Genomic DNA, 26,872 nt, shown 5'->3' on the forward strand with positions numbered 1-26,872 from the left:
TCGCGTCGAAAAACTATGGGATATTTTATTGGAATTTATATATATATATATATTTTTCTTTTACTAGTAATGGCAGCAATCAGTGATTTTTAGCGGGACTGCAACATTGCGATGGACAAATTGGACACTAAGTGACACTTTTTGGGGACTAGTGACACTAATACAGTGATCAGTGCTAACAAAAATTGCACTGTCACTGTACTAATGACACTGGCAGGAAAGGGGTTAATGTCAGGGGCAATCAAAGGGTTAAATGTGCTCCTAGGGAGTGCTTCCTAACTGTGTGGGGGATTTGCTGTGACTGGGGGAAGACAGAGATCTGTGTTCCTGCTTAGCAAAAACACAGGATCTCCATCTTCCCATCTTATGTGACTTCTGAAGGCAAATGGTCGCACCAGAGTCTTTTATGGGCTTCATAACAAAGGGGGTAAATACATACGCACATGACAATTATCAGTGTTTTATTTTTGAAAAATAGTTTTATGTATATATTTTTGTAATTTTACTTCACCAACTTACACTATTGTGGTCTGATCCATCACATATAATTCAGATGAAAAAAACATTGAACTAAAGGCTGGAATGTAACAAAATAGGTAAAAAGCCAAGGGGGTGAATACTTTTGCAAGGCACTGTAGCTTCCTGGAAACATCACAGCACTCCTCTCAGGAGCCCTCAGCCTGGATGCAAGCATTGGCCTGGATCCTGGGAGAAGCTATACAAAAACCAAAATACCTTGATGGGTGGGTGTCCGTTTGGAGGAGTGGCTTTTCTTAATCAGACTGTATTTGCATATAGACCATGTTAAATGTCATGCTGTAAATGAAAGGGCCGGCCAGAGGCAGGGTGTGATGGAAAGAGCTAGATCAGGGGTCTCCTAAATATGACCTATGGGACATATTTGCCTTGCTACAAGGTTTTATCCAGTCTACAGCTGATGTGTACAAACTGAGGATCCAGATCAGTTGGTCTCTGCTGATAGGGACTCTGATACAAGGGGGCCCCAGATATAAGGGGGACTTTGTTGGAGACCCTGATGTAAGAGGCGCTGTGATGTAAGGAGGACTCCAAAGGTGGATTCTGATTTAAGGGGGGCTGTGATGTGAACCTTGATGTAAGGGGAGGATACCTGATGGGGATACTAATGTAAGAGGGGACTCTGATGTAAGGGGTAGGGGGGGCTTTGATGTAAGGGGGACTCCAAAGGTGGATTCTAAAGTAAAGAGGGCTCTGATGTGGACCCTCATGTAAGGGGAAGGGGGGTACTCTGATGGGGACAATGATGTAGGAGGGGACTCAATTGGGGACCCTGATGTAAAGGGAACTCTAATGTTAGGGCCGACTCCAAAGATGGACTCCAATGAAGGTAGTGTGGTTGAAAAAAGACACAAGTCCATATAGTTCAACCAATAAAAGGGAGAAAAAAAATCCTAAAAAAAAAATCCTGAAAAAAAAATGAATCAAACAATCCTATACCCACAGTTGATCCAGAGTAAGGCAAAAAAAACCCAGCAAAGCATAAACCAAAAAAATCCTTCTTGATGCCCCGAGATGCAATAGGATATTCCCTGGATTAACTTTACTACATTTATGTAAGGTGGGCTCTGATCTGGACTCTGTAAGGGGCGGGTGCTCTGATGGGGACACTAATGTAAGAGGGGACTCACTTGGGGTTCCTGATGTAAATGGAACTCTGATGTAAGGAGGGACTCCGATGGTGCTTTCTGAGGTAAGAGGGGCTCTGATGTGGATCCTGATGTATAGGGGGGACTCCTTTGGAAGCCCTGATGTAAAGGTGGATCTGATGTGAACCCTGATGTAATGGGGACTGTGCTTTACATAAAGCAGTAGTAAACCGCAGTTTTTTTTAATTCTGCGAAGCAATGCCAGAATGTGGTAGTATGGATTGCATACTAGCACATTATGTGAAACTTACCTTAAAACGACGTTCTGTCACGGCTGAAGGCGCTTCTATCTTCATCTGATCTTCCTTCCGGCTGTGTGAGTGGCAGGAGCCACATGCAGGAGCCACCGTTCACAGCACAGGACTCTGAAGGAATGGCACGGTATGGCGTTCCTTCGGGGCACATGTGTCGGTGACGGCACTGGCTGCATCAAAAGTAAATATCTCCTAAATGGTGCACGTTTAGAAGATATATACAGTACCTACAGGTAAGCCTTGTTATAGGTTTACCTACGGTATAGGTAAAAGCCATGCATGGGAGTTTACTCCCACTTTAAGTTATTTTTATTTGGTTGCAAATCACATCATGCTGATTGTAAGACGATCCAAATAAAACATTTATTAATTTACTGTTCATTTATTTTTTAAAACTGATTTTTTTGGCCCAAAGGTATTTGTAAAATGTGGCCCTGGTACTGTAAAGTTTAGAGGCACCTAAGCTACTAGATGATGTTCAATATAGCCCACCTCTAGCCAGAAGATGAGGTGGGCTATATTGAAACCTACAGCACCTTCTGATGCACCTTCTGTGAGAAGCTTCAGGGGTGGCACAGTGTCCTTGTGTGACTTGACTTTGTGTGACAATGCCATGTCTTAGCCCTGACGGTAGAGAGCCCTTACCAGTATCTTGGATACCCCTGTGTACATGGCCTTCGGACGTAAGTCTCGGATGAACAGGGAAGGTATTGTCAGGCTGTTTATGCTCTGTTTCTCTTGTACCTAATGGAATGGAGCTCTAATACCGGTGATGTCATGTCATCATCTCATAGATGTGTCAGAACTGTAATGAGCAGCCAAGCTGTACAAATACACGGCAAGTGTTGCTGCATGTTTCCTTCACATGTAATTGCAATGGGGTGACCTCCATTGTACAATGTCCTCAGCATTCCGAAGGGGTGAGATGTTCTGGGACGGGAGCCATCTCTGGTGACACTATGACTGCAGTGTGTAATCAGCTTTGCCACCCTTATGTATGAATTCTGGGCATGGCTGAATGAAAAATGGAACATTGGCACAAATGAAATGGCTAATTCCTCTGATTACTCTGCGGCGACGGCTAGAAAAATAAGAAATGGAAAGGTGTTCCCCATGGCAATTAGATTACTTAATTTAGAATATAGAGCCCTGGGATGGAGAGCCAGCCTTGGGTAAGCAGTGTTTTTGGAAGAGTTCTCCCTTTTTTGGGGACCCCTCTCTTAGCATCCCCCCTCAATACTGGAGGACACGTAGGCTGGTATAGACATTGTAGGGGCTACACATGTGCCTTCCACTTGCCACGGGGATACAAGCTTGACTTGGAGGGGGGCACACTCTTATAATATGTATTCTTATAATGTGTGCTCTGCGAATGTTTTCTGGTGGGCACGCCATGCTATTTCTTTATCTATATCTGCTCTACCATTGCCATACACGTGGTAATTTGATAGAGCGATCAATCTTACTATTCCGTTCTTTTTCCAAACCATAAAACAATGAAAGAAATAAAATAGTGGCTACCATCCTCTTCAAGGAGATGGCATCGAAATTGGCCCAACCCAACCTGTTGAAGTTTTTTTTGACAAAATTGCCAACTTAATTTGGTGCGCCTTACATTTGGATGTGATCATCTGTGAAGGAAGATGTGTTTTTGTGGGAATTCCCACCAAAGATGTAGGATTGTAGATGATGCCCCCCCACTAAAACGATCAGCAGGGACCTAGCAATAATAGCCCTGCACATTTCAGTAGTAGAGGGCTCAGGTTTTTATTGCTGGTTTGTTACTCATAGCGGCTTTTAAGGGGTTGGCAGGCATTCTGGGACTTCTGCAATGGCTAGAGAATCAAAAGTTACCCATCTGTGTAATAACAATAACCCATTATATGTTATAGCTATAACGAGTCCATCATTGAATGTATTACCATGATGTAGATTAATGTGAGCTTATCTTGCCGGAACACAATATTAATTCTGATTATTTTCTATTCTGATAGGTCATCGCACAATGAGCTAGAAAAGCACAGGTAAGCCTCACATTCTTATTTTTAACTAGAATTTGTTAGATTATCATTCTATTTTACTTACTATTTATGTTTAGCTGAGCAAAACTCGTCTATCTTTAAAGTTAATCTTCAGGTAGATCTAAAATTTACAAAAACAATGCAGCTCTGTATTCATTAATATGTCCCTAAATGTATTTATTAAATGCAAGCGTTGTAAGTACCTGCATTTCACTTGGTATTTCCGTGGTAGTTCCTTTACATCACAGGAACTTCAAACCCCTTGTTTATGGCTCTGCATCACTCCATCGGCACCACCATTTTGGAAAGTCTGGAACATGTGCAGATGTGTTCTCCTCCACCTTCGGGACCTGGCAGAACCCTGCCGTATATCTGCATATGCACAGAGCGCAGATCCTAGACTTCTTTCACTGAGCCATCCTTGCACGCTTGCATATGCAAAACCTGTGTGTCCACAAATATGCCGATGGTCTCTTCTGGGTCCCGAAGCCTGGTAGAAACCTTCAGAACATTAGCACATGCGCGCACAATGTCATTCTTGCCTAGGGGAGAAAGGACTCCCCTGCAGTACCAAAAAATAAGAAAGCAAACAAAAAGTGTGTGTGTGTATGTATGTATATATATATATATATATATACAGTATATATATATATATATATATATATATATATATATATAAATTACCAAACGTATTAGGATGCCTGCCTTTACACGCACATGAACTTTAATGGCATCTCATTCTTAGTCCATATGGTTCAATATTGAGTTGGCCCACCCTTTGCAGCTACAACAGCTTCAACTCTTCTGTGAAGGTTGTCCACAAGGTTTAGGAGTGTCTGTGGGAATGTTTGACCATTCTTACAGAAGCGCATTTGTGAGGTCAGCCACTGATGTGGATGAGAAGGCCTGGCTCACAATCTCTGCTCAAATTAATCCCAAAGGTGTTCTGTGGGGTTGAGGTCAGGACTCTGTGCAGGTCAATCAAGTTCCTCCACCCCAAACTCGCTCATCCATGTCCATCCATCCATCCATTTGTGCACTGGTGAGCAGTCATGTAGGAAGGGGCCATCCCCAAACAGTTCCCACAAAGTTGGAAGCATCAAATTGTCCAAAATGTCTTGGTACAGTTGTGCTCAAAAGAATCTTCCGAGGAAGACTTAACAGGCGAAACATGTAGAGATAACAATTTACACGTATAGTGGTAGCTGTTACTGATCAATTTATCCTTGTTTATGTATTTTCTAATTTAATAAAATTTATATTTTTCAATATCTATTTCTCCTTTTGTATATGTATGCACTTAAAAAGTCCCAAAAAATGTCCTGGCAGAATTTATGATTTCTTGGCCATTTTTCAGAGAATATGAATGATAACACAAAAACATTTCTTTCACTCATGGTTAGGTTAGCTGAAGCCATTTTATGCATTCACCATGTGCATGGCGAGTGAGTTATGATAGTCTCTTTGGTGGAGAGATGTGTGGTAGAGAAGAAATTGCGCATGTGAATAGTCAAGAGTGTAGGTCGTAACATGTGTGATCCCTGAATGTACTTCAGTCTAGAAGGTTTGTATGCAGGGGGCAGGTCCCCCGGATGTGTATCAATCTACCATCGTCTTGGTTGCATGGTCAACAATTCGCTCTCTCTCGCTCTTTCTCTCTCGCTCTCTCTCTCTCTGTCTCTCTCTCTCTCTCTCTCTCTCTGTGTCTCTCTCTGGAGTCCATACTTCTCTTAATACAAGAAAGGACTTTGCTCACTGTGAAAACCACAGCTAGGCATAGCATGCTATTATTAAGCTTATGGTGTACCAAAACCCCCAGATGCTTCTTCACCATTGATTCCCTCAGTTGTACTCCCCCTAGTATGCATGATACATGCACACTCTTAGCCTCCAAGTGCATAACTTTACATTTATCAACATTAAACCTCATTTGCCCCCTAGTTGCCCAATTACAGTGCATTGAGGCAGGCTTGTAATTTGTAGACGCCTGTAAGGACGTTATTCCACTGCATAGCTTGGTGTCACCTGCAAAGACTAAAATGGTACTTTTAATCCCAGACTCTATAATTTATACTACACAAGGTCAAACACAATGCTGTGTATTATACTATTGGGCCTAAGCTGCCTAGGCAGATGGGATGTATGGTCGAGTCACCAGAAGAAAGCCATTACTATGCAAATGTCACAAAGTTTCCCAGCTTACGATACACCAAACAGCACAGAACAAGCCTCAAACCTTCTGTCACAAAGTAATTTGGAGTGATGAGACCAAAACTTAGCTTTTTGGCCACATTTGGAGAGGAGTCAACAAGGCCTATGATGAAAGGTACACCATTCCTACTGTGAAACACGGAGGTGGATCGCTGATGTTTTGGGATGTGTGAGCTACAGTGGCACAGGAAATTTGGTCAAAATCGATGGCAAGATGAATGCCTATATGTTATGAAAAAATACTGGAGGAATATTTGCATTCATCAGCTAGGAAGCTGTGTATGGGACATTCCAACATGACAATGATCCAAAACACAAGGCCAAGGCAACCTGTCATTGGCTACAGCAGAATAAAGTGAATGTTCTGGAGTGGCCACCTCAGTCTCCTGACCTCAATCTCAAACATGCAGTTCATGCAAGACAGCCCAAGAATTTACAGGAACTGGAGGCTTTTTGCCAGGAGGAATGGGCAGCTTTACCATCTGAGAAGATAAAGAGCCTCATCCACAAATACCACAAAAGACTTCAAGCTGTCATTGATGTTAAAGGGGGCAATACACGGTATTAAGAACTGGGGTATGTAAACTTTTGATCAGGGTCATTGGGTCTGTTGTCATTATGATTTAACCACTTGCTTACTGGGCACTTAAACCCCCCTCCTGCCCAGACCAATTTTCAGCTTTCAGCGCTGATGCACTTTGAATGACAATTGCGCGGGCATACAACACTGTACCCAAATGAAATTTTTATCATTTTTTCCCACAAATAGAGCTTTCTTTTTGTGGTATTTAATTACAGCTGGGAGTTTTATTTTTTGCTAAACACACAAAAAAAGATGCAAAAAAAAAAAAAAAAATCATGTTTAATAGATAGTTTGTTATAAAATTTTGCAAACAGGTCATTTTTCTCCTTCATTGTAATGCGCTGATGAGGCGGCACTGGTGGGCACTGATAGGCGGCACTGGTGGGCACTGATAGGCTGCACTGGTGGGCACTGATAGGCACAGTTAAGGCGACACTAATAGGCACAGATAAGGTGGCACCGATAGGCACAGCTAAGGCAGTACTGATGGGCACAGATAAGGCAGCACTGATGGGCAAAGATGGGCACAGATAAGATGGCACTGATAGGTGGCACTGTTGGGTGGCACGGATGGGTGGCACTAAGGGGCACTGATAGGTACCACTGATAGATGGGGCTGATGGGCACTGATAGGTGTCACTGATAGGTGGCTCTGATAGATGGCACTGATGGGCACTGATGGGCGGCACTGATGGGCACTGGTAGATGACACTGATGGGCACGGATATGTGGCACTGAGGTGCAGCAATGTTTTTGAGGCAGATTGTGGGCACTGATAGGTGGCACTGTGGGCACTGATGTATGGCACTGTGGGCACTGATGTATAGCACTGTGGGCACTGATGTATGGCACTGATGTATGGCACTATGGGCACTGATGGGTGGCACTTTTATTAATATCTGGCTGGTACTGGCAGGGGGCAGGTGGGCACTGATAAGCTGGCCGTGATCGGGACTGATGTCCCGATCACGGCCGCCGGTGATCGGCTTTTTTTTTCTCTCCTTGCACTGTCAGCGCGAGGAGGAAAAATAGCCGATTACGGCTCTGTTTTGTCACATGATCAGCTGTCATTGACTGACAGCTGGTCACGTGGTAAGGGGTCGGGATCGTCCCCTTGCTCGGATCCGTGATCAGGCGAGTCTCATTGACTCGCCGATCACAGAGTGCGCCGCGCTCGCCCCTCAGGGGGCGCGCAGGCCGCTCGTGCGTGGGATGACGTCAATAGACGTCGTCCCGACAAAGCAGGTCCACGCTGTAGCCGTCATTCGGCTATAGCACGGATCTCTAGTGGTTAAAAAGAGTAAACACAGTTGATTGATAATAAATGGCTTCAGCCAAACACTAACCAGGAGGGAAAGAAAAGTTTTTGTGTTATCATTCATATTCTCTGAAATATGGCAAAGAAATCATAAATTCTGCCGGAGTGTAAACTTATGAGCACAACTGTATGCTGACGCCTTAAGAGTTCCTTTAACTGGAACTAAGGGGCCAAGCCCAACCCCTGAAAAGCAACCCCCACCATAATACCCCCTCCACCAAATGATTTGGTGTTATACTTACCAGCTCTTTGCAATGGTTTTCCACTGAGCAGGCCTGATTCCCTTCTTTTTGGGTCCCCCGTCCCACCAGCGGTGATGGCTCCTCTCCCCTCCATATGCCCCCAATACAAGCCTCTTGCTACGGGAGCACTCGAGCAGGCATTGTCAATTCACACACAGTGTTTGGCTCAGCCCTGCCAATGGCTCCCGCTGTTGTATGAGCCAATGTGGAGAGAGAGACATGGAAGAGCTTCTGCTCTCGTGTACAACGCTGTATCGAGATGGGGTTCAGTTAAGTATAACGCTGGATCGAGATGGGGCTCAGGTAAGTATAAGGGGGGCTGGAGGGGAAACAGCACCCAGAACGTTTTTTTACCAGTGGGGGCTGGTGCTCAATTTTCTTGGTGGGGCAGCCCACGGCCCAGCCAGCCCCCCCCCCCCCCAATCCAATCGAATCATGTGCTCCGAAAAATAAAAAATTGTTGAAATTCATGTGTCCGTTGCCCTGCATGTAGATTAGGGGCCGGGTGCATGCATTTAGGGGGGCACCGTCACTGCCCCCTGCATGAGCGGCCACCACTGTTTTTATCTTAATGAAAAGAATGCATTAAAGGAGAAGTATAGCCAAAGTTCTGTGGATCACAGAAGTGCAATTTGTTTTGCACTCCTGTGACCCATTTTCAGCAGAGAGCGAGCTCTAGTCCGCTCTCTGCTGATGTCACAGGAATCAGTCCAGGCACTGCGTCATCACAACAATGGAAGCCTGGATCCACCAGATGCCTGGACTGACACCTGTCTCAGCGAGCCAATGAGAGCCTGAGATGGCCGATCCCACCCCCTCCACAGCTCAGAGCTCCAGTGAGCGAGGAGGAGCAGAGCAGAGAGCTGCTGATTGACAGCTGCAAGAACGATGTTTGATCGCTCAATTCTCAGTGTAGAGGCGCCGGGGGACAGATGCAACATCGGAACAATGCTGCAACCACCTAGGAAAGTATGAAACTGAAAAAAAAGAAATCCCGTATTTCTCTTTTAAGGTAAAAAATCTTCTGCCTTTCGAATCACTTTAAATACCCCAATGTGAACGAGGTACAATAATAACAATACCTCTTTCTTGGTAACACCCTGACTCCTATGGGTCACACACATATATAAGAATAAAAGAAATAGTAGCTGTGTCCTGAAGTTATTCATGTACATTGGATGCTTTCTGAGACCAGGCTGTAACTAAGAACAAAACTTAGGGTCCCTTTAGACCTGTGCTCTGTTGCGGTATGCTACTGCATAATGCTAATGTGCATTATTTTGTGCGTTTTTTGCACCGCGGGTCATTGATCTCTAGTGTGCTGGGTATACATCTACCATAGGGATCATTAAAGGTTTGCCTCTGGAGACCAGGCACTACATAGCTCTGGTCATAAAGGGGTCCATCATTCTTGTGTGTTTTTAAAAAGCAGATTGAAGACACATACGATATATGATGGTTTAAATTCATTTATAAGAAAACAGACCTCACCATATATCATTGTTGGTCTAAGGGCCCATTAACACAGGTGGGCATGTATTCTGCTCTGTATAACACTCTGTATAGTGCGTTGTAAAAAAGAGCAGTGCGATGAATTGTTTACATTACAACACTTTGCTTTGTTTACCTTTTTTTTCCTAACTTTATTGAAATGGCACAAAATTACATATTAACTCTATGCACCACATAAAGAAAAAAGGTGAACAAAGGTGAACCTAACCTTTAAGGGTGTTATTTACTAAAACTGGAGCATGCAAAATCTGGTGCAGCTCTACATAGAAACTAATCAGCTTCCAAGTTTTATTGCCAAAACTTAAAGTGGAAGTAAAACCTCCTATCGTTTTCAGCCAGGGAAGCTGCCATTTTTGACCCTGTTTAATCTTCAACTGCCATGGTGCTGCACCTGTGATCAGTTATGACACCAGCCATTGAATGGTTTGACAGTTGGATTGAGAGCACAACCAATGTGCAGTTAGCATTCCCGGCATTCCGGGAATGTAACTGTTTTTTGAAACTGTTAAATTGATGGGTTTACTTCCACTTTAATTAAACAGGCCGAAGTTAGAAGCTAATTGGATACCATGCACAGCTGCACCAGTTCCTGAGTGCACCAGTTATAGTAAATCTACCCCTTAGTGTCAGAAAATAAAAAGTCCTTCAATCAATTTTCTTAGGGTAAAAAACAAAAAATCCACTCAAAGAAAGAAAGAGTCTACCAAAACAAAAGAAATTGTGTATAGATTTTCCTTCAATTCACCAACTTTGTACACCAATTACCAATTACCCACACTGCTGCTTACCAGAAAATTAGACCTCAGGCACAAAGAGGTCTAATGCCCCGTACACACGACCAGACTTTTCAAAAGTCTGACGGAATGATTCCGGCAGACTATTCAAACTTGTGTGGGCTGCAGCGGACTTTTGATTTGCAAAAGTCTGACAGACTTTAGAAATGGAACATGTTTTAAATTTTTCCGACAGAACTCTGCCGGACCCAGTTCCTACTGAGAAATCCGCTCGTGTGTGTGCTAGTCTGACGGACTAAAACCGATGCTAGGGCAGCTATTGGCTACTGGCTATGAACTTCCTTATTCTAGTCCAGTCATACGTCATCACGTTCGAATCCGTCGGACTTTGGTGTGATTGTGTGTGGCCAAGTCCGTTCATTCGGAAAGTCCGTCAGAACTCTGTCAGAACTCCGTCAGAACTCCGTCGAAAGTCTGTCAGACTTAGGCCCCTTTCACACTGATGTCCCGTTCAGGCCCGCCTGTCAGTTTTTCAGGCGGACCTGAACGGGTGCTCCATAGAGCTCTATGGAGCGTCGGATGTCAGCGGTGACATGTCCGCTGACATCCGACCCGCTCCGATCCGAAAAAGTGTAACGGAGGAAAAAGCTATTTTTCCATCCGTCTGCGGATCGGATCGGATGACGACGGGCACTGTGGTCCATCGTCATCCGATCTCCCATAGGGGAGAGCGGCGCTGTGACAGGTCCGTCCCTGCGCAGTGTGCAGAGACGGACCTGTCATCTCCCTGCTCAGCGGGGATCGGCGGAGTGATCCCCGCTGAGCAAACGGATATCCACGGGGCGGATCAGAACTGATCCGCCCCGTGTGAAAGGACCCTTAGTCCCTCGAAAAGTCTGGTCGTGTGTACGCGGCATAAGAGCACTTTATAGGATAAAACCACTGAAGATGGATGGTGAATGATTGCTCTTTTAAGAGCAGCCCTTCATGCGCTCCCCACTCCAGTCTGGTTCTGCTCATGCCAACTGTTCAAATATCATTCATTCACAAAAAATGGAGAAGAAAGGGAATTGTCATAGTGCAGTATTTAAAAACACCATTTATTTCAACCAGGCATATACTCGCGCATGGGCAACAATATACAGCATATCACAAAGCAACTTCCGAACACCCTGGCGGGCATATTTACATCACAATGTTAGCTACACCCTATGCGTTTTGTCTGAAAGGGTGTCTTCACAGGGACTTATGGAAGCATTTTATGCACCCCATTTTGCCAACTGATCTTAAAAAGCTCAAGTGATACAGAAACTAGTAAAGTCACAGCAGCTTGGTATAGAAGTTTCAACCAACCTGTGGTTGCGAGTCCCACCCCTCTATTGGCCTATCACTGTGATAATAACCTGGCAGGTGTTTTAACTCTACCCCGCTTTGTCTAAAACAAAAATTTTGGCTATGCATACACTTTAAAAAAGTTATAAATAATTTACATTTAAAATGTTATAATGGCATTACTACAAGAGCTGCTAGTAAACTTTATTCTGGAACTGCCATATTTATGGCTTAGCGCTTTTTTAATGTTTCCTTGCTGTCTCTGAACTCGCTTGAGACTTTCAGTACACAGAATACTCAAAAATGGAGATAGCTGACATCACCTGTCATGGGATCCGGATACCGGATATACGGTAATCACCTGTTAGTAGTTTGACGCAGTAAAATACAGTAGGAGAATTCAGGCCCTTTGCACCAGATAAATGTTTTTTTTTAACACTGAATTGGCTTTGCAGAGCTGAGTGGTCAATGCAGATTCCACTTCTAGAGTACCATTGTTCATGCATTGAGCAGAGGACTATAAATCATGGGACGTTGATGTAGAACAGGGATATGCAATTAGCGGACCTCCAGCTGTTGCAAAACTACAAGTCCCATCATGCCATTGCCTCTGGGTGTCATGCTTAGGGCTGTCAGAGTCTTGCTATGCCTCATGGGACTTGTAGTTCTGCAACAGCTGGAGGTCCACTAACTGCATATCCCTGATGTAGAAGAATGTGAGACATCATTATTGTGCAGTCTAGTTCCAGTCCTCACAGTGTATGTTCCTTGGAAAAGAGTCCCCATGTTATAAGATATACTGACTCGTCCTCCAAGTGCCTTCTGCTTCCAGATCTATTTTAGGTCTAAATGCTGCCATCTTTTGTGTGATTCACTTGCCCTTTACATACACATGGTAGCTTGCATTTGTCATTTTTCAGTGGAGAAAGAGCTTCATTGAATGTGTTGTGTGCAGACTGCTATGGTACAAATCGGCTTCCTCCACAGTCACAGTGAAAACCCTGTTGTGTCTTTGGCAGGTTCACAACAAACAGATTCTATATACTCAATTCATTAGTAATAAATCCCACTTAAAGGGCAATAAACATAACGGACATTATTGTTAAAGGGCCACGATCAGAAAAAGAATGTATTATTATTATTATTATTATTATTATACAGGGTCTATACGGCACCAACAATTTGCGCAGCACTTTAAAAAAAGAATGGAGACAGTAGGGTTACAATGCCCATCAGAGCAGGAGGGTTAGGAGAGCCCGACTCTTGAGAGCATACAATCAAAGGGGAGGGGCTAGTGATACAAAAGGCATCAACTGTGAGATGAGCTGATGAAAACAGTTGAAAAAATTTGAATATCATCAAAAAGTTAAAGTGGTTGTAAACCCTTACAAACCACTTTCACCTACAGGTAAGCCTAGATTAAGGCTTACCTGTAGATCCAAGAAATATCTCCTAATCCCAGAACAAAAATAGAGGGCTGATCTTCCAATGAGGACACTAGTTCTGGTGACAACCAGGGATTCTCTCAGTTTAGAGGGATTTCTCCTACCTTGTTTTGGTTGTGGGTAAGGAAGTGAAGAGAAATATCCGCAATGCGACACAAATGCAGGGGAAAAAACCCGACAGGTGTTCTAACCCTCCTGTACTCCTGTGTATCCAAAATTGAAAACAAAACCTTTTTTTTTTTTTTGGTTCTAATTTTAAACAAGGGTGATGAAGGATGTTTTTTATGCCAGAGACTAGTTTTGTCTTTTTCAATATAAAATAACAGCTACTGTACAACAAAAGGCTGTTTAACCACTTAAGGTGTGCCCTATAACAGTTTTAATATTTATTTATATTTATAGTAGCGCGAAGGCCATTATTGTCATTTAATACCATATAGCAGTTTGACCTGTGCATCACATATATATCCCTAGGTAGGGGATGCGGATGTGCGCCGTCAGGGGCTCGCTTCTGCTGTGATTGCACACAGCGGAAGCCGATTCATGGGTGTGCGGCACCCAATGTCCTTCAGCACCCACTGATATTTAGGCAGAGACAGAACTGTGATCTGCCTATGTAAACAAGGCAAATCACAGTTCTGACAGGAGTGACCGGATGGAAGTTGTGTTCCTGCAAAGCAGGGAACAAATTAAATCTCTTCCCCTAGTAAAAGCACCTCACACAGTATTATTATTATACAGGATTTATATAGCACCAACAGTTTACGCAACGCTTTACAATATAGAAGGGAGACAATACAGTTATAATACAATGAGGGCCCTGCTCAGGAGAGCTTACATTCTATTAGGAAAACACAGGCTAGGCACACAGTTAACCCTTTGATCACCCCTGATGTTAACGCCTTCCGTGCCAGTATCCCTAGTACAGTGACAGTGTATATATTTTAACACTGATCCCGCTATAAATCGCAGATCGCCGCCATTTATAGTAAAATAAATAAACAAATAAAAATATCCCATCACTTGTAGACACTATGGGGTTGTTTTACTAAAGGCACATAGACTGTGCACTTGCACACTGCAAAGTGCAGTTGCACGCTGCAAAAGCAGTTGCTCCCGAGCTTAGTAAATCCAATCAGGTGCAAGCAAAATGCTGTTTTGTTTTGATTTTCCTTGCACATGGTTGGGTAGTCTTTGCAAAGTGAAGTGTTACCTCATTCAATAAGCTTTGGAGCATTTGCAAAGTGCACAGTCTATTTGCCATCAACCCCTATAACTTTTGTGCAAACCAATCAATATACACTTATTGGGATTTTTGTTTTTGTTCTTAACCAAAAACATGTAGCAGAATACATTTCGGCATAGATTTATAAATAAATTACTAAAAATGTATTGGGTATGTTTTATACCAGAAAGGAAAAAACTTTTTTTTATTTTTTTAAATTGTCACTCTTTTTTTGTTTAGAGCGCAAAAAATAAAAACCGCAGAGGTGATCAAATACCACCAAAAGAAAGCTCTATTTGTGGGAAAAAAGGACATCAATTTTATTTGGGTACAACTTTGCATGACTGCTCAATTGTCAGTTAAATTAATGCAATGGCGTATCATAAAAAATGGCCGGGGGGTTAACTGCTTGAAAAATGTTATCTGGAATCAGGCTTTCATTTTTTTTTTTTTTTTTTAGTCCATCTAACATAACAAATTCAAGATTATCCTGCGTGACAGCGCTGCTGTGCGATTTCATCATAGAACAAATAGCTTTGTCCCCCTATTACAGAAAGTAGAAAAAGAATAGATCTATCAAAATGATCAACAGAAAATAAACAATGTTACAGGGGGATTCAAAACATCTGTGTTAATGCTAGACGTAGACTGCGGCATAAATGTCATTTTTTATTTTGTCCAAAGTTTTGCTTTAATATGAGCAAAGAAAAGGAATAGAATCTTGCCACGACTCATGGGCAGAAAAGGTTTGAGCTGTATTTCTGTAGAAAGGTTTTCTGCGGTCTGTGTCTGCCTCTAGGCGATATTCCCTTTTAAACAGAGACATTCTCATCTGTGTATGGAAACAGCGCCATTGTGCTGACTGTTAATACATATACACACACTAGAACCCACATGTACAAAGTTTGTGAGCATGGAATGTTCATCCTACCAGTTCATTGACGGCGACTACAATGGGACATTCAGAATCGTGACGTCACACAATTCTTATAAATATTGAACATGCACCAAAATGGTTGCCTCTTCAATGCAAGCTAGTTAGTATTTCAATGAAAGGTCCTGCAGGATAAAAAGGGTTCTATTTTGAAGTTCCAACCAAAGAATCAGAAATGTGGAAATTAAATATACAGTCCGTGGTTTGCACATTCTGAAGCTCTTGAAATATTTAGGAAGATGCCCGCAAATGAAATACTAGACCTTAAGAGTTTCTAGTAAAATTCATAACCATTTATACAAAAGTTGTCATAGAAAACAAGATGTTTCACAAATGCCGTTATTAAACATGACCTCCAGAAGATTTACCCCCCCCATTCACACGGGAGCACAGTAAATTTAGCAAATTTGATTCTTTTTTTGTGAGTTTTTGGACAGCTTGGCCATAAAGGGGAAAAATAATGGATATACTAGCAAGATAAACAGGTGATTTAAATAATTATACTGTATAGGGTTGCACCGATACCAATGCCAATACTAAGCATTTTCGCAAGTATCAGTACTCACGAAAATGCTCCAATACCTGAGTCCGGAAGTGATGTCACTGTGGGGGTGGAGAGTGGTGTCGCTAGGTGGGTAGAGTTTGCACCTGGGTGACACCCGTCACCCACATGTCCCAGGCAGGTGTGGTGGCTGGGCCGCTCCTCCCTGCAGCCAGCCGGCCACCCATTCAGTTCACTGCATGGCCTTTAGGGCTGTGGGGCAGAGACTAGGTCATCTGACCATGAAGAGGAGGAGCTGGAGAGGAGACCCCATCGCTATTTGTTTGTTGCTTTGATGGGCATTGTGCTCGCAAATGTTGTAACGGGGCTTCCATTCGATAAACCCTTGAATGGACATGCTGGTTATCTCTGATGTATATTCTATGCATTCTCTGTATTGCTACCTTGTGACGAAGTATTGAAAAAAAAATGTTTAAAACAGGTAAATATGATATACTTTTCTACCTATTTACTAATGCTAAGAGCATAAGGATTAACAATAATCAGTGTTGATTGGGAGAGTGAAGTTTCACTTTAATGCATCTCTTAGAAATATACTGTATGGGTAAGACCCTGCTGCCATCTTGTGATTTGGGATCACAGACAGAATCTAATTCTGCCCACGATCCCAAATCACATGGCAATTGCAGCAACGCATTGTGTAATGGCACCCCAAATGCAATCCGGCACCTTTCAAAACTGCATGAAACTTGTTGCCCGAAAAGGAGCAGGAGCTTCTTTTCGGGCAACAAAGGTGCACAAGGCATCCCTTTCAAATGACTGGGGTGCTCCATGCAAAACGCAAAGTCAGGTGACAATTGTGAAAAATGTGATTGCATCCTTTGTGAACACCTGATCTTGAAGCGGAACTAAAGTCTTAAATAAAAAACTGAGCAGGCAAAGTATTTATTTCAGAGGAGACATTGCTTGTCTCTTCTAAATAAAAAAAAAACCCTACCTGCTTGTTTGCAGTTATCTGTAGAATGTACGGATTCAGTTTACATGCTGGCATAGTGCCTATGTGTCGGGATGGCCGAACTGCTGCACATGTAGGGGAGCGATGTCATCTCACTCCAGCCAGTCACGGTGGCTGATAACTGGCACTTGGAAGATGCTAAGGAGAATATGGTGGCGAGGGAGCTTGCAGCAGAGGTAAGCATTACAGACTTTGGTTCCAAAACCATGGACATCAATATGGAGTTGCCCACCCTTTGCATCTATAACAGCCACTACTCTTCTGGGTAAGCTTTCTAGAGGCTTTCGGAGTGGGCCTAAGGGAATTTGGTTCCATTCAGCCAAATGAACATTTGATGAGAAGAATTGGCTCACAATCAGAGTTCCAATTCATCCTAAAGATGATAAATAGGGTTTAGGTCAGGCCACTCGTCTTCCTCCACATCACACTCATCAATCTGTGGGGGAGATTTACTAAAACTGGAGAGTGCAAAATCTGGTGCAGCTCTGCATAGAAACCAATCAACTTCCAGGTTTTATTGCCAAAGCTTCACTGAACAAGCTGATGTTAGAAGATGATTGGCTACCATACACAGCTGCACCAGATTCTGAGTGCTCCAGTTTTAGTAAATCTCTCCCTGTGTCTCTTTGACTTTTTACACAGGGGTACAGTCATGCTGCAACAGAAGAGGGCAAACTTATCAGAAAGTTGCAAGCATATAATTGCCTAAAATGTATTTTTTATGCTGTAGCATTAACAGTGTCTTTCACTGACAACACCTAAACCTAATAATTTGGAGGGGTGACCACATACCTTTGCCCATATAACGTACATATGAAACATCAGGTGTCCAGTAACGTTTGCCCATGTAATTTATGTATAGGCAAAATTGCCCCTTTAGATCATAAATGGGGCAATTTACATAATAAAGTTTAGAAGCAAACAAAAATCTGTGTCATCATATGCTTACCCTGCCAACTTGTCTGTCAAGATATTTAGGATCTATGTACCTCAACATACCCTGCTGGTGTACAGAATGCTGGGATTTTAAGCTTGTCCACAACTTGATAGTTAAACTTACATGGCTCTCATTTTTGCCTCAACAAAATGGTGGTCATCTGCACAGAGAAGCCGACTCCCTATTGCAGGGGTCTCCAAACTTTCTTAACAAAGATTTTTTTTGTCCTTCAGACTTTAGAGGTGCAGGACTGTGGCCAGCAGGAGTGGACATTTCCCTGGCATCAGTGAGAGTAAACATCACATTTGGTGAAGTAGCAGTGTCCCGTTGTTGGTATCATTGGATGATATAATACTCCCTTGTTGGTGTCAATGGGAGAAATGGTGCTCCCTTGTTGGTGTCAATGGGAGAAATGGTGCCTCATTGCCACAGTCAGTTAGCAGATTAGTGTCTCGTATCAGTGGGTGGAATAGTGCCCTAAGGGCCGGATAACCGCATGCAAAGGACCGCAGTTCAGAGACCACTGCCCTATTGCATAAATATAATGAGATGAGCAAACAAGTTGGCTTCAACTCCTTTTTTCCACCCATAGAGATCTCCTCAGATGCATTTCGCCCTTTTTCAGGGTCTAACCGTAGAGTTTTAATTGTAGAGGCATCTATGATTAAGCCCCGAAAGGAGCGAAGTGCATCTGAAGAGTTTTCTAGAGATGGAGAGCAGTAGTTGAAACCATCTTTTTACCCATCTCATTACATTTATCTCATTACATTTATGCAACAGGGAGTTGGTGTCTGTGCAGACAGCCACCATTTTGTTGAAGTCTACTTAAGCCTGATAAGCCGATTCTGTCTGTCGCGCACCAGTCTTTTCACATGCTGATCCAACTGACACAGGTTTGGAGTGGCATTTGAGCGGTACTATTTTCATTGTTTTGGGCTCTCATTTTTGCTTGTCTTTATCTTAGATCTTATCTTTGTCTCATCTTTATCTTAGATTCTATACTTTATATTGTTCTGGAATCTTTACATCCTATTCTTTCTCTTTTTTTTTTTTATCCAGGCGAGCAAAACTACGATTATATTTGGAGCAACTGAAGCAGCTTGTGCCCCTTGGGCCAGATAGTAATAGACATACCACTCTAAGTCTCTTGAAAAGAGCAAAAATGCACATTAAGGTAGGTTCATACGGTGTGCTTCCCCTATACCAGTGATGGCGAACCTTGGCACCCCAGATGTTTTGGAACTACATTTCCCATGATGCTCATCCACTCTGCAAGTGTAGTTGAGCATCACGGGAAATGTAGTTCCAAAACATCTGGGGTGCCAAGGTTCGCCATCACTGCCCTATACTACATTGTCGTTTACCTTGTTTTCAATACTCCACCATATAAGCTTTAAAAACTATAGATATTATTATGAACTATTATTGTAACATGCGTCTGAAAGTCTTTTTCGTCAGATTTTCAAATGTCTACTTAAAGTAAATCCTAACAATGAACTTCTCTTATTTACTTCCTTCTGGTCCTTTGGTATTAAACCCAAAAACAAACATTTATATTGCAGCTTAAAAATCCATAAATGTAGTGACTAAACTGGTTTTCAGTTACCTCAAAATGTATTTATTTTTTACCTTTTTAGAATAAAGGGTTTACAGAAATGAATAAAAACTGACCATTGTAAGCACCACTTGTTAGTGTTTGTCTAATCCATCTAACTGCCACTTTGTTGGACAACTTGATCTGTTAAAGGAAGCTGAAAAATCGCAGACTTACTGGCAGGATCACCAGGCGGAAATAAAAGGAAAAATAAAAACAAAGAATTAGTAAGCTGTAATACATATTGGTTTTGAGTTTAATACCAATATAACTGTAGCCTTAGACAGAAAGTGGGGATTGGGAGGGCCAACTGGACCTTGAGGGAACCATCCTAGGTCATAGGTGATTACTTGGGCATTTTTTTTAGCTTTAAAGTGGAACTGAAGCCAGACTGCAAGCAGGCAATAATATCAGCGATAAAATACACCTACCTACCTGCTCGCAAACTTCTGCAATTAATGAACTGATTTAGATGTAAAATGTAGGCAGCATGGAAGGCAAACAGATCTAAAGCCAGTTACAGTGCCTTGAAAAAGAATTCATACCCCTTGAAATTTTCCACATTTTTTCATGTTACAACCAAAAACGTAAATGTATTTTGGGATTTTATGTGATAAACCTGTAACACAAAGTGGCACATAATTGTGAAGTGGAAGGAAAATGATAAATGGTTTTCAACATTTTTTACAAATAAATATCTTTACAGTGTGGCGTACATTTGTATTCAGCCCCCCCTCCCCCCGAGTCAATACTTTGCAGGACCACCTTTTGCTGCAATTACAGCTACAAGTCTTTTTGGGGATGTCTCTGCCAGCTTTGCACATCTAGAGAGTAAAATGTTTGCCCATTCTTCTTTGAAAAATAGCTCAAGCTCTGTCAGACTGGATGGAAACCATCTGTGAACAGCAATTTTCAAGTCTTGCCACAGATTGTAAATTGGATTTAGGTCTGGACTTTGACTGGACCATTCTAACACATGAATATTGCTTTTATCTAAACCATTCCATTGTAGCTCTGGTTGTATGTTTAGGGTCGTTGTCCTGCTGGAAAGTGAACCTCTGCCCCGATCTCAAGTCTTTTGCAGACTCTTAACAGGTTTTCTTCTAAGATTGTCCTGTATTTGGTTCCATCCATCTTCCCATCAACCCTGACCAGCTTCCCTGTCCCTGCTGAAGAAAAGCATCTCCACAACATGATGCTGCCACCACCATGTTTCATGGCTGGGATTGTGTGTTGAGGGTGATTTACAGTATTAGTTTTCTGCCACAAAAGTTCAAGTCTGGTCTCATAACCAGAGCACCTTCTTGCACATGTTTTCTGTGTCCCCCACACTTTTTATGGCTTTCTTTCAACAATGGCTTTGTTCTTGCCATGCTTCCATAAAGGCCAGATTTGTGGAGAGCACGACTAATAGTTGTCCTGTGGACAGATTCTCCCACCTGAGCTGTGGATCTCTACAACTTCTCCAGAGTTACCATCGGAGTTACCATCGGCCTCTTGCCTGCTTCTCTGATGCTCTCCTTGCTGGCCTGTGAGTTTAGGTGGACAGCCATTTTTTTGTTAGGTTTTCAGTTCCAGTTTCAGTGCCATACTCTGCATTTTCGGATGATGGATTGAACAGTGCTTTGTGAGATGTTCAAAGCTTGGAATATTTTTTATAACCTAACCCTGCTTTAAACTTCTCAACAACTTTATCCCTGACCTGTCTGGTGTGTTCCTTTGCCTTCATGATGCTGTTTGTTTGCTAAGGTTCTCTATCAAACCTCTGAGGGCTTCACAAAACACCTGTATTTATTCTGAGATCGAATTTACTAATTAGGTGAGTTCTGAAGGCAATCAGTTTACACTAGATTTTAGTTAGGGGTACCAGAGTAAAGGGGGCTGAATACAAATGCACCCCGCACTTTTCAGATATTTATATGTAAAAAGAAATGTTGAAAACCATTTATCATTTTCTTTCCACTTCACAATTATATGCCACGTTGTATTGGTCTATCACATAAAATCCCAATAAAATACATTTATGTTTTTAGTTGTAACATGACAAAATGAGGAAAATTTCAAGGGGTACGAATACTTTTTCAAGACATTGTGCTGATAAAATTGACTTTTATTGAGAGATGTAAGCGAGCAGCCATTACATACTTATTTTGGGTGAGCCATTAAATAAACCGGTTGCAAGAAAGAGTACATAGACACGCAAACACATTTCTACAATTGTCTCTTCAGAAATTAGAAGAACAGGACCGAAAAGCTCTGAACATCAAGGAGCAGCTTCAGAGAGAACATCGATACCTCAAGCGACGTCTAGAGCAGCTCTCTGTGCATGGGATGGAGCGCATGCGCACAGATAGTTTGGGCTCTATCATATCCACTGACTCTGAACAAGGTGAGCAATAAACGCCAGGCTATGGGAGAGTCACTTAGTGCTTTATATAGCCATTAGTGATCTGTCTGCAACATCTTTCCCTTGTGTCTTTTTTCCCCAAAGCCATGATGGAGAAAACTGTCACTGGACATACTGTAACTAATATGCACTGAAGCAAGCTAAAATTCTCAAAATGCTCCTACATCTCATGTACTTGACAACTGGTTCACCATAAAAGTGAACAGAGATTGCCATGTCTTTGATATGCTTAGTTACCCATGTGAATGCACACAAGCAAGGGTGAATAATAAAAAAAAATTGGATTAGTACCTTCAGTTGTGTCGCAAACCATGGCTAGAAAACCTAATCCCGGCCGAGTTTTGAACCATTTATGAGCAGGCTGACTGTACTCGAGTTGATTGATCGATAGCCGCTAGCAACAATTACTGTGTGCTCTCCCGGCCGGGACAGCTCCTTGCAGAGAGAGCACAGCAGTTCGACCAGAGGGATTCTCCCATCAACACTGACTTTGTTGATAGGGGGAATCGCACCATCTATGGCCAGCATAAGATACAATAGGCATGCAGGCTCTGCCCATTTGTACTAAGGGGGTGATTAATGTATACATAAGGTCATAGAAATATGCCCTATTGGGAAATGGAGGAGGAAGTAGTGGTGAATCAGTGAATGAAGATTTTAAAGGGTGTGTGTGCCACGTGACGAGATTCTATAGAATAAGCACTTGAGATGTCCCGAAGGTGAAAAGGTAAATGGAGGAGAGCAAGTTGTGTGCACAGCAGAATATAGACTTAGGGTATTATTTATTTATTACAGGTATTTATCTGGGGAAAACAACTTATGCAGCTCTTTACACATATTGTACATTCACATCAGTCCTTGCCCTCAAGGAGCTTACAATCTAAGGTCCCTATCTCACAAGCATACATACTCAGGCCCGTTTAGATAGGATCCATTCAATTTACCAGTTTGTCTTTGGAGTGAAACCCACACAAGCACAGGTAGAACATGCAAACCCTATCCAGATAGTATCCTGACCGGGATTCAAACCAAGGATTACAGTGCTAACCACTAAGACACTGTGTTGCCCAAGTAAAGGCAGAGGAGTACTCCTGGATAGAACTTTTCAGGTTATATTTGGTAAATGGATCCTCTGTTAGGAGCCAGTGCTAGCACTGACAGAAAGGAGTAGTATTTAAAATGTTTCTTCATCCTTGCCACCCTCGCTGTTTTTTTTTTCTTTTTTTAACCCATACCTTAATGGTGGTGTGATAGGCACATTTTAGATACTCACCCACCCAGCGGATCCAGGGGAGATCCTCCCCTCTTTCAGCCGCACTCTTTGTCCCACACCGCCATGTCTTGCTGTGACATCACGAGAGGCTGTCAGCTGTTCCGGGTTCAGCTGCCATGTCTCTCTATGATGCCCTACTAGGCCTGCCTCCTACTCTTTAATTTAATGGAAGGCTTTGCCTACTGGGATATGTGATATTCATATCCCAGGAAGCAAAGAGGCAACAGGGCATGTCGATCGCCTAGGCTAATGATGTACATGGGGGTTGGGGCCAGACAAAATCATTAACAAAAAAGGTCGCTTGTCGGTCAGAGGACCAGAAGATGGGTGGAGAGAAGGGGTGAATGCCTGGGAAGGTCAGAGAAGATAAAAATCAGAAGGATACACACCAACATTTGAAGTTGTTTAATGTGGGAGGGGTGTAAATATGCAGGAAATGTTCCCATCCATTGAGCATGTGTTGATTAGTTCTTTGTTCTGTCTCCCCTCGACAGAAGTAGACATTGAAGGCATGGAATTTACCCCGGGAGAAGTAGACAGTATTGGAAGTGCCAGCGATGTGGATGACCACTACAGTCTGCAAAGCAGCTCCAGCGACAGCGGCTATACACATTCCCTGAGACTTAATTCCAGTCTCTTATAGTGGCCAAATTACTGGACCAACTCAGGACCATCAAGCTGAAGCACTTACATCTGGAAAACAAAACAAAAAACCTAAAAAAAAAAAAAAGTAAAAGAAAACAAGAAAAAGTTAACTGCCACTCAGCCAGGACTGCTGACTCTATATCTTTCAAGGAGCGTTCTTGCTGAGGAGGCCCCCCCTGCATTTCAACCACAGCACGTGAGATTCCCGACATGCGGCTTTGATGGTGGTCTGTGCTGTGACTTGCTGGGGTGGATGTTGACAAAGAGAGTGTAAAGCTCAATGAAAGCCCAATTTTTGCAGTCATATCATTCCATTGCTAAGTATTACATGGAGACACAGAGAGAAGCAGGTCAGATATTTTTTGATTACCAGAGATCATTTAGTTTTAAAAATGAAGTAGAATTTGTACATGGCCGACAAATTTCGTAGTTAGACATAACAAAATAAAGAATCATGACTTCTTTGAAGAACAGGCAATAGTTTTATCAGTGTCAGTATTTCAAGCACTTGGCGTTTGCAAAGCAAGAGAGGGCGAAAAGTTCCCCTAACGTTTCGAGTTTCATGCCTACCGTATGGTGAAAAAAAGAGATTTTAGTCTCTACATTTTTTTCCCTTCACTGTACACCACAAAAGAAGATGTAGTTAATTTTGGTTATGGTGAAGGAAGCCAGTGTTTCATGTTTAAGAAGGTGGTCTACATGAAACATGAGCGCTGCTGCATTCAGATAATGGAGAACTTCATGAGATGCAGAACATTCCCAACTAATTTCTCCCATAAGGCAAGAAAGGCAAGGGTGCAGTCATCTCCTGGTTTGCTTTCATTGGTCACGTGGTCCTAAGACTTGGTAAAAGAAGGCATTGACAAAGGTCATGTGAGTTCTTTCAATCAATAATAAGGGCAACAAGGAAGGTTGCAATATGTTTAGCTGCAGTTGAGATGACCATCTTTTCTCTACACCTTGCCTTTTATCTCACAGTATGTATGCATACCCATGGTGCAGCTCCCATAACATGCATTAGCATCATCAGAAATGTTGACCAAGTCATCAACAGGAACATTTTAAGGCACTTAGGCTACCCAGCTTTTGGGCCCTATTCTGTTTTAAGCTTGGAAAAAAAAATTGTTCTTGTTTCGGAGTCAACTAGTTAAAATGGAAAATATAACTACTGATTAAAAAATGTGTGTGCTGACAGGAATTTTAGAGATGCTTCCTATAGCTGTACTCAAAACTTATGACATTGGGTTGGTATAGTAGTTAGGTATAAACCTCTGAGGTCACCACCTTTTACACATTTTATTATTCCCATCATATTTTGATAATGTGTGTGTTCTGTGTTCAGTCGCAAGCCTTTTGACGAGCTCTCTGAACACCACGTCTGATGCAGTTGACATTGACCTTTTTTCCATAAAATTATTTTCCTCTTTTTGCAGCACAAGCTTTGGGATCAGCCATGGTGGAGTTTTTCCACAATTTTTACAGGGTTTGCTGTCCCAGCACCCAACCAACCCTCCTCCTTTTGCAGCACGGGCTCCTTCTTTTGCACCACAGTCATATCATAATCATTCACAGCCCAACTTATACTTCCATGTTTTGCACTTAGTGTTTCCATGGCGGCAAATGGTTTTTACTGGACTGGTTTGCTGTCCTAGCACCCAACCCTCCTCCTTTCGCAGCACGGGCTTGGGACCGGCCATGGCGGAGTTAGCATTTGCTTGGCAAATTTTGTTCGAGGTAGGTCACCAGGTCTTTCTTCAACCATCCTCATTTGCACGGGCTTGAGCCTGGCATGCAGAATGTGCAGAATTTAACACACATATTAGGGTCAGGAGTCAATTATCCTACCAGCATATCTTTGCAATGTAGGAGAAAACAAGAGTACCTGGGGGAGAATATGCAAACGCCATTGTGATAATATCATGTTATTTCTATCATTATCTGCTGCAGCATTGAAGGGATGTGATGGCCCATGTAGGATGACCTACTCATTGACCACCTTCTAGCATGAAACAGACTTCGGTCACATGCCACAAATTCTCTCCTCTCCTCTGAATGGTGAGTCAGGTGAAATTAAGAATAGCTTGTTTTCTGTTTAATCTTTCAGCTATCACTGCATTTTACTGAAGGTATGGCTTGCAGCTGCAGCGTGTTTCCTCAGCACACGTTTCAATGTTTAGGATGAAAAGAAAAAAAAAAAATTTAGGTAAAAAAAAAAAAATCATGCTGTGAAACGGCACTGTTTATTTTGTATACTTTAAATATGTATCTATGAGAATTGTAGCAATACTATGAAGTCATAGTCTAGTTTTATTTGTGTAACACAGCCTCATTTCTCTTGTGAAGTCAGTCAGAGAAAGGCATGCTCGGCATAAAGAATCAAACGACCAGATAAAGTGTACCTGTTGTGTGGGGACAGCTAAGGTAGCCATTTTTTTTTTCTCCAATTCAACATAGCCCGTCATGTGGCATCGCTGGTTTTCAGTGCACTGATAGGCTGTTTTTTTCTTTGCTTAGTAAACTAAATGGCCTCCCAGCTCCAACTATGCGACAGGACTCTTTATAGCTTTGAGCTATCCGTATATTCTGCTTTCTACATGCAGAAATATATTTAGATAGAGGAAAGTTGGAGGTTGTGATAAAAAAAAAAAGCTATTGACACTTTTCTGACAAGTGATTTTAGCAAGTGTAGTCTATATTTCCTGTAAAAGATTTTGTATTATATTTTCCTAAATGTTCTCATTATATCAGGGTTGGGGAGGGGCGGGCGGGCGGGTTTAGGAACGAATCCAAACAAGAGTCTCAGGGACTCTCTTATTTTTTTTTTTTTCATATTGTGCCTTGTTAATCAACTGTCATTTTATTCTTTTTTGGCAATTTCTGAGATAATATTCAGTTAAAAGCCTATTACCTGGTTTTATAATGGGCCACGTCATGTTACGTCCATTTTTTTTTTTCATTTAAATCTTAAAATACCAGAACAAGAATTCATTTACCGTGCAGGTC

General features: G+C 42.3%; 1 protein-coding gene across 1 annotated transcript in view; it reads left to right on the plus strand.

Annotated features, from left to right (window-relative positions):
* Positions 1-26,621, plus strand: part of MXD4 (MAX dimerization protein 4) — a 125,789-nt gene extending 99,168 nt beyond the window's left edge. Inside the window, exons 3-6 of the mRNA XM_077477914.1 lie at positions 3,934-3,963; positions 19,010-19,124; positions 21,774-21,933; positions 23,719-26,621. Coding sequence (XP_077334040.1) covers positions 3,934-3,963; positions 19,010-19,124; positions 21,774-21,933; positions 23,719-23,867 — 454 coding nt within the window. The 3' untranslated portion in view covers positions 23,868-26,621. The remainder of the gene's footprint in view (positions 1-3,933; positions 3,964-19,009; positions 19,125-21,773; positions 21,934-23,718) is intronic.
* Positions 26,622-26,872: the final 251 nt, after the last annotated feature.

Source organism: Lithobates pipiens, unplaced genomic scaffold (assembly GCF_037356315.1).
Source record: "Lithobates pipiens isolate NorthernLeopardFrog02 unplaced genomic scaffold, aLitPip1_a1.2 Scaffold_13, whole genome shotgun sequence".
Classification (NCBI taxonomy): domain Eukaryota; kingdom Metazoa; phylum Chordata; class Amphibia; order Anura; family Ranidae; genus Lithobates; species Lithobates pipiens.